A 13,077-nucleotide genomic window follows, 5' to 3' on the forward strand; every position below is an offset into this window, starting at 1 on the left:
AATAAATAGGGTGTTACCCATATAATCGCTTTATAATTCAGCTTTAAGATTTTGTATTATTGGTAAGATTAGTGTTTTCTTACATGCTCTACATTTTAGAATGAATGTTCCTACCTCTTAAATTATTTTTCCCAGAATTATTTATATTTTTAAAAAAATAGACTTTATTTTTTAGAGCAGTTTTAGGTTCAAGGAAAATTGAGTGGGGAGTACAGAGGTTTCCCATATATCCCACACACACTATCTTCCTCACTATCAACATCCCACACCATATGGTCCATTTGTTACAATTGATGAACTTATTGAGACATGATTATCACCCAAACTCCATAGTTTAAAGTTCACTCTTGGTGTTGTACATGCTTTGGGTTTGGACAAATGTGTAATGACATATATCCACCACTGCCCTAAAAATATTCTGTTTCACCTATTCATTCCTTTCCCAACAAACCCTTGGCAAACACTGATTCTTTCAGTCTCCATAGCTTTGCTTTTCCAGAATGTCATATAGTTGTAAACATCTAGTATGTAGTCTTTTTATTATTTATTATTATTATTTTATTTCAGAGTGTTACTGGAGTACAAATGTTTAGGTTACATATATTGCCTTTGCATTGCCTGAGTCAGAGCTACAAGCATGCCCATCCCCCAGACAGTGCATACCACAACCACTACGTGTGAATATACCCATCCCTTGCTCCCTCCCCAACCTGCCCAACACCTGAGGAATGTTACTTCCACATGTGCACCTAAGTGTTCATCAGTTAATACCAATTTGATGGTGAGTATATGTGGTGCTTGTTTTTCCATTCTTGTGATACTTCACTTTGAAGAATGGGCTCCAGCTCCATCCAGAATAATACCGGTGTTAGTTCACCATTGTCTCTTGTGGCTGAATAGTATTACCACATTTTATTAATCCATTCATGTGTTGATGGGCACTTGGGTTGTTTCCACATCTTTGCAATTGTGAATTGTGCTGCTATAAACACTTGAGTGCAGACGTCTTTTTTATGGAATGTCTTTTTTTCCTTTGGATAGGTGCCCAGTAGTGGGATTGCTAGATCAAATCGTAGTTATACTTTGAGTTCTTTGAGGTATCTCCATATTACTTTCCACAGAGGTTGCACTAGTTTGCAGTCCCACCAGCAGTGTATGAGGGTTCCTATCTCTCCACATCCATGCTAACTGTTGTTTTGGGACTTTTTGATAAAAGCCATTCTCACAGGAGTTAAGTGATATCTCATTGTGGGGTTTTGATTTGCATTTCCCTGATCACTAGAGGTGTTAAGCATTTTTTCATGTTTCTTGGTCATTCATCTATCTTCTTTTGAAAAATTTCTGTTCATATCCTTTGCCCACTTTTTAATGGGGTTGTTTGATTTTTCCTTACTTACTTTCCTGAGTTCTATATAGATTCTAGTTATCAGCCCTTTATTAGATGTATAACATGTGAATATTTTCTCCCATTCTGTATGTTGTCTATTTGCTCTAGTGATAATTTCTTTGGCTGTGCAGAAGCTTTTTAATTTGATCAGGTCCAATTTATTTCTTTTTATTGATGCTGTGATTGCTTTTGGGGTCTTGTTCATAAATTCTTTGCCTAGGCCAATGTCTATGAGAGTTTTTCCAAAGTTTTCTTCTAGAATTCTTATGGTTTAATGCCTTAGGTTTAAGTCTGTTATCCACTGTGAGTTGATTTTTGTAAGAGTTGAGAAGTGCGGATCCTATTTCAGTCTTCTACGTGTGGCTATCCAATTTTCCAAGCACTATTTATTGAATAAGGATTCTTTTCCCCAGTGTATGTTTTTGTCTACTTTGTCAAAAGATCAAATGGCTATATGAGGATGGTTTTATATCTGGGTTCTCAGTCCTGTTCTATTGGTCTATGTCTCTGTTCTTGTGCCAGCACCATGCTGTTTTAGTTACTATATGCTTGTAGTATAGCTTGAAGTCTGGTAAATTGACGCTGGTATTTGTTCTTTTTGCTTAAGGTTTCTTTAACTATACAGGATCTTCTCTGGTTCCAAAAAAAGTATACAATTTTTTTTTCTAGATCTGTGAAAAATGATTTTGGTGTTTTAATATGAATTGTATTGAATCTGTAGATCACTTTGGGTACACATTTTAACAATGTTGATACTTCCAATCCATGAGAATTGTCTGGTTTTCCATCTGTTTACATCCTCTGCTATTTCCTTCTTCAGTGTTTCATAGTTCTCCCTGTAGAGGTCTTTCACCTCCTATGATTCTTATGTTGGGTCTCTTAAAATAATCCCATATTTCTTGTAGGCTTTGCTCTTTTCTCTTATTTCTCTATCTCTGCAACTGACTTGTTGAATTGAAAGGTGTTGTCTTCAAGCTCTGAGATTCTTTCTTCTGCTTGATCTAACCCATTCTTAAGGCTTTCCACTGTGTTTTGTAATTCCTTGAATGAATTTTTTATTTCCAGAAGTTATGTTTGATTTTTCCTTATTATTTCAATTTCTATACTGAATTTTTCATTCATTTCCTGCATTCTTTTTGTGGTTTCTTTGTATTGGGTTTCCATTTTATTTTGCATTTCATTGAGCTTCCTTACAATCCGTGTTCTTAATTCTTCATCTGTCATTTCATTGTTCTGATTTTAGTTGGTATCCATTGCCAGAGAGGTGATGTTCCCTTTTGGGGGGTGTCCTTCCACTTTGATTCTTCATACTTCCGGAGTTCTTTCACTGATTCCTTCTTATCTGGAGTAGCGGTTGCTTCTTACCTTTGGATTTTTTTTGTTTATATAATGACTCTCCCAGTTTAATCTCTGAGCCAGTAGGTGGTGCTTGTGGGTGAAAATCAACCACACCCTGTATGATGAGCCAGTAAATACAGGTAAAGGGTATGCAAATTGACCTCCATGTCAGTAGGTGGCACTTGCCAGAAGGAACAAACTGCAATGTTGTTTTTCTGTCCTGTGACCAGCTCTGGTTCCTCAGAAGAAGCTCTAATACCCCAGGTGGTAGGTGGGGCCCTGGAACTTCCAGGTGTGTCTTTATTTCCACCTCAGCAGGGGCAGGTGGGGGAGTGAGGCTGGGCGTGCCTGGGTTTGGTGGGCCTGCCCTCAAGCTCCACAAATGCTTTTAGCAGGGGTCAAAGGTCTGTTCCCTGCTTCTGGGCAAAGCTGCTAGGGAGGAGTTGAAGTGGCCCACCCAACCAAAAAGTCTGTGTGGTTTTTTTCAGGACTCTGCTTTCAGGTAGGACCTCAAGCCAGCTGAGCTCACTCATGACCGTGATGTGGGCTATGATGCTCCCTGATTAGCATTCCATCCTAAGCTGGGAGCATGGCCCTCCCATGGGAGGAGGGCTGCCTGGCAAGCATGCCACAGCTAAGACCCACTCTGCACTCTACCCCTGATCTGCCCCCATAGGCACCTATACCACACGAGACTAATTCACAAATAACCCCTCTGTGCCCCCAGGCAATGCAATTGAGACCTGGGTGTATGGAATCTGGCCTGTAGGCCCATCCCCTGGGCTCCAAAGATCAATCACTGACCATGCCTGGGAGTAAGATACTGGTCCCAAGTCTCTCTCATGGGGTGCCCAAGCTGATTCAATATCCTTCCACCTTGGGTTGTGTCCCACTCTGCTGGAGTTTCCGGGCAAGCAGCACCAGGGAAGGCCAGGAGGCAGGGAGCTCACAGTCCAAGCACCCCTCAGTCTGCTGCAGGACCCCAAAAGGAAAGGTCTGTACCCCATTCCGTGTGGTAGCCTCTGTGTGGTGGCTCAATTGTCTCTCTCGGTAGCCAGCTATGGGTGAGGGAGGTGATGGGGCAAAATAGAGTCTAGGTGGAGGTAAGTCCATCCTCTGGTTGCCTCCAAATCTCTCTCTGAGAGGCAGTCCGCCCAGTATGATGAGACTGTGGACTCATGCAGATCACCTGAGACCCACTGGACTCCTGTGGCTCCTGCATTCTGGGCCAGAGTTGGGAAATGGTCTGTGTGAGGATGAGCAAGACAGAACCTGAGGGGTTGGGGCCCCCTGGGGTAGGCAAAGTTGCCTGGTGGGCAGAGAATTAATATGGCATCTGCCATCCAGCTCAGGTCTGTGGGGTGAGAGGTGCCCTGGAGCAGGGGGTGAGGGCCTGGTGTGCTGTCCTCAAGAAGCTCTCTGGGCCGGGCGCGGTGGCTCACGCCTGTAATCCTAGCACTCTGGGAGGCCGAGGTGGGCGGATCATTTGAGCTCAGGAGTTCGAGACCAGCCTGAGCAAGAGCGAGACCCCACCTCTACTAAAAATAGAAAGAAATTATATGGACAGCTAAAAATATATATAGAAAAAATTAGCCGGGCATGGTGGCGCATGCCTGTAGTCCCAGCTACTCGGGAGGCTGAGACAGGAGGATCCCTTGAGCTCAGGAGTTTGAGGTTGCTGTGAGCTAGGCTGATGCCACGGCACTCACTCTAGCCTGGGCAACAGAGTGAGACTCTGTCTCAAAAAAAAAAAAAAAAAAAAAAGAAGCTCTCTGCTCACTGGCAGCAGCAGTCTCTGGACTTGCTTTGGCTGAAGGTCTCTCCAGCAGCTCAGGAGCCCACCAACAGTCCGAGATGTGAGGGAGGGGGATGTTTGACAATCCACCTACTCTTCTCACTGGTCTCTGAGCCTCTCTGGGCTTACTCCCTGCCAATGTCTTTCTCCTTCCAGTTCTGCTCTGTACCTCTTCCCATGGAGTCTCCTGTAGGTTCAGGAACCTTTCCTTCAGACCCTCATCTGATCTATGTTTGTCTGTTTCTTTTTTCTCTTTCATCTAAAATTTCTCCTTCTTACAGAGATATTCTGGCTGGTGGTGTCTTTGGTCCACCACCTTGTCCCTCATGTAGTCTTTTTAAATTGGCTTCTTTCTCTTAGTAATTTGCATTTAAGTTTCCTATATGTCTTTGCATGGCTTGGTAGCTCATTTCTTTTTAGTGCTGAATGATATTCCATTGCCTATATGTGCCACAGTTTATTTATCATTCACCTATTCAAGGATATCTTGGTTGCTTCCAAGTTTTGGCAATTAAGAATAAAGCTTCTATAAACATTTGTGTGCAGGTTTTTGTGTGGATGTAAGTTTTCAACTCCTTTTGGTAGATACCAAGGGGCACAATTGTTGATCATATGTGAGAGTGTGTTTAGTTTTGTAAGAAACTGCCAACTATCTTCAAAAGGGGCTGTACCATTTTGCGTTCCCATCAGCAATGAACAAGAGTTCCTTTTGCTCCACATCCTCACCAGCAATTGGTGTTATCAGTGTTTTGGGTTTTGGCCACTCTAATAGGTGTGCAGTGATAACTCATTGGTGTTTTGATTTGCATTCCCCTAATTATATATGATGTTGACCATCCTTTCATATACTTATTTGACATCTGTATATCTTCTTTGAGGGAGATGTCTGTTCAGATATTTTGCCCATTTTTTTGGTAGGACTTACTCTTATTGTAGAGTTTTAAAAGTTCTTTGAAGGATATTTTGGATATCCTTCTTTTATCAGATATGTCTTTTGCAAATATTTTCTCCCAGTCTTGTCTTTTCATTTTCTTGACAAAATCTTTTGCAAAACAGACATTTTTAATTTTAATGAAATTCAGCTTATCAGTTATTTCTTTCATGGACCATGCCTTTGATGTTGTATCTAAAATGTCATTGCCATACCCAAGGTCATCTAGATTTTCTCCATGTTGTCTTATAGGAGTTTTATAGGTTTGAATTTTACATTTAGTCCTATGATCCACTTTGAGTTAATTTTTGTGAAGGGCTTAGGTCTATGTCTAGATTCATTTTTGTGTGTGTGGATGTCTAGCTGTTCCAGTACTATTTGTTGAAAAGACTATCTTTTCTCCATTGTATTGCCTTTGCTCCTTTGATAAAGATCGGTTGCCTATATTTATGTGGGTCTATTTCTGGGCTCTCTATTCTGTTCTATTGATTTATTTGTCTGTTCTTTTGCCAGTATCACACTGTCTTTTTTTTTTTTTTTTCTTTTTCCAAATGTCAACTTTCTACTTCTATACACTGTCTTGATACTGTAGCTTTATAGTAGGTCTTGAAGTTGGGTAGTTTTAGTTCTCAAACTTTGTTCTTCTTCTGTAATATTGGGTTGGCTATTCTTGTTTTTTTGTCTCTATATATAAACTTTAGAATCAGTTTGTCAATATCCATAAAACAACTAACCGGGATTTTGATTGGGATTGCATTGACTCCATAGATCAAATCGAGAAGAATTGACAGCTGGACAATATTGTCTTTGTATCTATGAACATGGAATATCTCCATGTTTATTTAGATCATCCTTGATTTAATTAGAGTATTGTGGTTTTCCTCATTTAGATCTTGTGCATATTTTGTTAGATTTGTGCCTAAGTCTTCTTTCAAGATTTTTTCTTTATCTTTGATTTTCTTCAGTTTGAATATGATATGCCTGAGTATAACTTTTTTGATATTTATCCTCCTTGGTGAGCTTCCTGGATGTGTGGTTTGGCAGCTGGTATTAATTTGGGAGGAAATCATTAGTCATTATTGTTTCACATATTTTTTTCTGTTTCTTTCTCTTTTTCTTTTCATTTTGATATTCCTATGATGTATATGTCACACTTTTGTAGTTGTCCCACAGTTTTTGGATATTCTGTTCTATTATATTTTTCAGTCTTTTTTCTCTTTGCTTTTAGATTTGTTAGTTTCTGCTGATATATCCTCAAGCTAAATGATTCTTTCCTCATCTGTGTCCAGTCTACTGGTGAGCCCATCAAAGGCATTCTTTATTTCAGTTACAGTGCTTTTGATCTCAGCATTTCTTTTTGATTCTTTCTTAGAATTTACATCTGTTTTTGCATGTCCACTTTTAACATTATAATAAGCTCTTAGCATATTAATCATAGTTGTTTTAAATTTATGATCTGATAATTCTACCATCCCTGTCATATCTTGGTCTGGTTCTGATGCTTGCTTTGTCTCTTCAAACCTGTTTTTTGCCTTTTGTTATGCCTTGTAAATTTTTGTTGAAAGGTGGGATGATGTCCTGGCTAAAAGGAAGTGTGATCATAGGCCTTTAATAGTACAGTGATAAGACATAGGGGAGGGGAAGCATTCTATAGTTCTATGATTAGTTCCAGGCTATGAATTTCACAAGGACTTCTTTTTCCTTCACCCACTCAGGTGGTAAAAGATGGCTAGAAGGGATTGGAGTTGGGTATTTTGCTTACTCCAGATCAGGTAGGTTCTGAAAAGACATCAATAGATTAAGCTCTGGTAAAATAGTTTCTCCTGAGTACAGACCTTGTTAAGAAGAACAGAATGCCTTAGCATATTATTTCAAAATGGTTACTTTTCCCTTCCCCTGTTGGAAGGCTGGGAGATTTTTCTCCAATCTTATCTGTGAGAACCTGGTAGAACTCCTGGAGGTAAAACTCACAAAAGTATGGTCCCTCCCTCCATGACTGGGTCCCCCTGGAGTTTTTGTCTCTTGGGCTTGTCCACACTGAGCCTCCAGCAATTTGTCAATTAAAGTTCAGGTTTTCATACTCCTATACTGGTTCTCATGGAAGTTTCTGCCCATGAGTTTCTACTCAAGTGAGTTGTGATTCTCTGTATTTGCCTGTCTGTTTCTCCAGATTTGGAGGCAGTGGTTTACTCTGTGGGCTCACTTTTCTGAAAGATCTAAGAGTTGTTGATTTTTCAATTTGTTTAGCTTTTTGCATGTTGCTGGAATCAAGCGGCCATTTCTAAGCTCCATACATGCCAGACCAGACACTGAACTATCCTCTGCCTTTTTAAGAATTGCTCTCAGCTGTCACATTTAAAGAAGTGCAAACTGATGAAGTTTTTCAGATGCCATGAATGGACAAGCTTTAAAAAAAATTACTTAAAGAAGAGAAACCACTGAATTATGTTAATATGTGTATTTCTCTTTAATATGATTGTAAATAAAACATCTTTAACATCTGTTCTGGGTCATGAGGCATAACCACTTCTATTCATTTAGAACATTTTCATTTACTACCTGCAGCTCCTCTTTTGCACTGTAAAATATGACTTGGATACAGCTCAAAAGAGGAGTGAAGGCCCTTTTCATTATCAAAATCTACATTTCCTGTTAACTGCTTTCACTCTTTATGAGAGTCTCTACATGCAGAGATTTCTGAAGGAAGGAAATTAAACCTTTCTCACTAGGGAAAATTCAGCTTTGAGAAAGTGGTTAATGTGGCTGAAGTTGAACATGGACCTACTGCTATTAATGGGAAAATCACTAGTGATCATAATTTTTTAAATTATTTGTTTTATTTTTATAGATTTATAAGTGCAAAATTTTTCCGTGAATGTATTGCACAGTGGTGAAGTCTAGGCTTTTAGTGTGTCCATCACTTGAATGCTATACATTGTACCCAAGAGGTAATTTTTCATCCCTCACCCCCTCCCAACCTCCCACCTTTTGGTGTCTCCAATGTCTATTATTCAACTCTGTATGTCTATGTGTACCCATTGTTTTGCTCCCACTTATAAGGGAGAACCTGTAGTATTTGACTTTCTGTTTCTACATTATTTAATTTGGGATAATGGCCTCCAATTCCATCCATGTTGCTGCGAAAAAACATGATTTCATTCTTTTTTTTCTGGCCGAGTAGTATTCCCTAGTATATATATATACTACATTTTCTTTATTCAATCATCCATTGATGAATATATATGTTGATTCTATGACTTTGCTTTTGTGAATAATACTGCAATAAACATACAGGTACAGCTGTCTTTTTTATATAGTGATTTTTTTTTCCTTTGCATAGATACCCAGTAGTGGGATTGCTGGATCAAATGGTAGATCTATTTTTAGCTGTTTGAGAAATCACCACACTGTTTTCCATAGAGGTTGTATTAATTTGCATTCCCATTAATAGTGTATAAGCATTCCCTTTTCTCCAAATCCTCACCAACATCTGTTGTTTTTGACTTTTTTAAAATGGCCATTCTGACTGGTGTCATATGGTATCTCATTGTGGTTTTAGTTTGGTTTTCTCTGATGGTTAGTGATGTTGAGCATTTTTTCATATGTTTATGATCATAATGTTTTTAGGTATCACATAAGAATTTCTTTTTGGCATTTGAAAATCATTGTTGTTGTTGATACTCGCCAACACACTCTCCTTTTATTGGGAGGTGGTTCTGCAACTTTTGAACATAAAAAGTTCCTTGAACAACAGTTTAGATATTTCTGTTCCCAGTTCATCTCCATATTGGAAAATTTACATAAGAATGAGTTATAATATATTTTGAGAAGAAACTTAACCAATTTCCATTCTATTTTTCTTAACTTTGTATACCATCAAGGTCCACTGAATCCGATTTTAGTTTTTGTGTTTCTTTTTTGTTCAGATTTAACTATTTGTGAGGATTGATATTTCATCATGACTTTTATTCTTATTAGAGTTTTTCAAAAGAACAAAGAGAAAATTTATTGTTTTTTTCTTTTCTATTTTTTTTTTAAGGTACAATAAAACTTACCATAAGGTTCTACTGGGTCCTTTTTAAAGTCTAAATACATTATGAGATTTTAATGATCTTATTTTTTTTCTATATCTCGGAACATTTTAACTATGTTAAAAAGACTTAAATAATTATTTAGGTAGAGGAATGGTGGAATCACCTTGAAGATAATACATTAGTGAAATATATTATCACTAAACTATTTTTCCTAGTATTCCAAAACTTAAGATCTCTCTCTCTCTCTCTCTCTCTCACACACACACACACACACACACACACACCCACCCCATAATGTCTTTATTAGCTAACATGGAAGTGAACATTTGTTGATTATCTATTCTCTGCCAGACATTGTTTTAGGACTTTTATTTGCATAGATTATATTATTTAAATATTGCCACATACCAGTGAGGTAACAGTTACTAGCCCTGATTTATCAATAAAGAAACTGAGGGTCTGAGAGCATTTACATTGTTTTATTTCTTACACTGTTTAGTATAGTAGCTTATATAAAGCTGGTGTTTAATTCTAGATTCTACATACTCCAGAGCACACAAACTGATCACAATCTAGAAATCAGATATACTAGCTGCTAACTGGAGTGGAGCCAACAAACCAATCAAATTTGAGGGGGGAGTTTTGTCAAATAAGTATACAAATACTGATATTATTACTTTTGGATTACTTAGACCCACTAAACTCTGGGAAGCTGAGTTTATTAGCATTTTAATTAAAAGGACCGCTGAAAACAAAATACTGTTACCATAGTATGAGAAAGAAGAAAATTCTAATTGTGTAACTCTTTATTTGAACAAGAATATTGGCACTTTTTTAAAGCAGCCATATTTTATTATCTTACAGATAAATCCAAGTTAGATGCCAAAGTTGCAGTGGTGGCCAAGAAAAGGGTAAGGTCATGTTTCATTATATAAAATATACAAACTTATAAAATATAAAAAATATACAATGAAATTCCATTTGATTAATACTATTTTTAACAGTAAATTAAATTATTTAAAAGGAAAATGACATATAATTCATTCTTCTCCTAAATGTTAGTTGAGTATGTTTCCTTTCTTAGTTTGACATTAGAAAATTGATATTGATGTTACTTACATTAATGTTATATAATTATCAGAAATTAGAACAATAGAAAATTATAAGTGAATAATTAAAAATTTGCTTCTACTTAAATTATATTTTATATAATATTCTCATATACTAAATTTTTTTATATATATCATGTTATTATACTGTATGGAAACAACTCATGGAACATTTAAATAATTAAAGTTCACAACTTAATATAAACCCTACCTTAAACTTAAATAGGGAACAAGATCAGTCATTGTAATGAATTTTCTGAACCTGGAATATTTTTTATGAAAACTTATAAAGTCAGTAGCATTTTTAAAAAATTATTAAAATTTAACACATTATTCTGAATATTAAATGCAGAGAGTTGTTTAACTCTACTTACTGTGAAAAATGTGGTTGGGATAGGATGAACCTTGACATTCTCCTCAAGTGTTGATGTTTTCACCACTAAAAAAAGAAAGAGTTGATGCTTTAAACAAATTCTTCCAGATATATAATGTATTAGTGTCACAAGAAAAAGAATTCTAATGAAAAGGAAAGCTTATGGTGGGGATTTCCTGTGTTGAGTGGTGGGGTTGGGGCAAGGCAGACCCAGGGAAAGTCCAGTGTAACCTAGAGGAACAGAAAAGGATATTGGGCATGAATCAATAGATAATTAGGCAATGGAATGAGCATCCTTTTTGTATTCTGTATATATATATTTTATGAGTCCTTTTAAAATCATGTTTTATTTTATCCTTTTTATTTTTGGTTTATAAGAGGAATCTGGACATTTTACTGGCTAAATAATGCTGATGCTCCTTTGCAGGTGAAGAATTCAATATCATAGAAGACAAGGTTGCCCTTTAGAAAAGAAAGGAAATAAGACTTGTGTGTATGTCTAGAGATTTAGACAGGAATATGTGAGGTAGTGCAGCATTGTTAATGTGGATGGAATTGTTTATGTGAGTCTCTGCTAAAGGATATTTAGAGTCAAACATTAGAAAGATAATAACTAACATTTCTATATATTGCTTTATTTTTACCAGTTGTTCTCAACGAAGGCAATACTTTCCCTAGGAAACTGCCATTCAAAGTGTGCTCCATGAGCCAGAGCTGGCCTGTAAACTTTTTACTGGTCTATAGTGAGATATGTACAGAAAGTGGGAATAATCATTTAGGAAGTTGTATGGTAATTTGACAGGGTAATTTTTGTCTGTTGAATCTAGTAATAATAAAATGGAGTTTGTATTATGTCTTTGTTTTTCGTTTCATTTTTTTCTAACTCATTTTTATTAAATTTTATAAAAGCATAGATCTCAGACAGACTAGAGAAAAAAAAAATGGTCCTTTACCACAGATAATTTGAGAGATACTGCCCTATGGGACATTTTAGAAATTTTTGGAAGTGCTTTAGGCTACAGTAATTTTGGAGAATATAAGCCATTTTATTGGGCAAGGGCTAAGGATACTAGATATCCTGAAATACTTGGAACAGGGCTGTGTAACACCACTGTCCCACATTTGGAATGACTTTTGAATGTTCTGCTATTTTCAATAAACTATAAAGTATAATTTTATATTGACTTCATACAAACCAATACTGAATCATAGCATGTTAGGCTAAAAGCCAAGAAATTTAGAAGGCTTCTTATGGACAGGAAAGTTGACATGGAATAGACAGATTGTTCATAAAATTATCCAATAATTTACTTAATCTCTACTCAACATATTGTAACATTTTCAACTATATATTTAACTATAGAAGGCAAAAGTTACAAACTATGGAAAGTAGTTACAAATGTGTATCAGGAAATTTGAAATGCCTTTTAATAGTCTTAAAACCAAATATTGCTAAACTAATAGACATACATGATATGTATTGATTTCACTGAATTTTAAAAAATAAATGTTTACAAATATTTCATAGTGATGCTAGCCTTTATATATTTGTAACTATTTTAGCATAATAAGAAATCTATGACACAAAAATGATATATTGAGATTATTTTTGGATAGCCTATTGTTTTTCAGTCTTACTCTAAAATTGTTCCCAAAGACCTATCATAAAATTCTTAAAACATAATTCATAAAAACATTTTCTTTTTCCAATTTATCATCAAGATAGTCTTCCCTACCGATTGAAAGTTATTGTCGAATGTTTCTCAAATACGGGAGACAACGCATGCCCTGTTGTGTGGTTTCAAGAAAGGAGATATATTTACTGTGATATTTTGTTACTAGGTAACCCCATGTCATAACACAGAGAGTTATTTTCCCCATAGGGAATTATTTTTGCTGTGATCATTTGGGAAAATATCATCCTTCTCATTTTCTATACTTGGACAATCTGTAATTTATTTTGCATTATTATCTCTATTTCAATTAAGATTAGTTTCTTTCCTATCATATCAAAAGTTCTGCTCTGCTATTACTTAACCTGAGAGTGGTTTTTATTCTTGTGTTTACTACTATTTCTGCTGGCATATTTTCCTATAGAGCCTATACAGAA

General features: G+C 36.4%; 1 protein-coding gene across 1 annotated transcript in view; it reads left to right on the top strand.

Moving 5' to 3' along the window:
* The window catches only part of ZCWPW2 (zinc finger CW-type and PWWP domain containing 2), a 140,969-nt gene that overhangs the window by 95,638 nt on the left and 32,254 nt on the right, over positions 1 to 13,077 (top strand). The window contains exon 7 of the mRNA XM_069472020.1: positions 10,350 to 10,396. Coding sequence (XP_069328121.1) covers positions 10,350 to 10,396 — 47 coding nt within the window. The remainder of the gene's footprint in view (positions 1 to 10,349; positions 10,397 to 13,077) is intronic.

This window comes from Eulemur rufifrons, chromosome 7 (assembly GCF_041146395.1).
Source record: "Eulemur rufifrons isolate Redbay chromosome 7, OSU_ERuf_1, whole genome shotgun sequence".
NCBI classification, from domain to species: domain Eukaryota; kingdom Metazoa; phylum Chordata; class Mammalia; order Primates; family Lemuridae; genus Eulemur; species Eulemur rufifrons.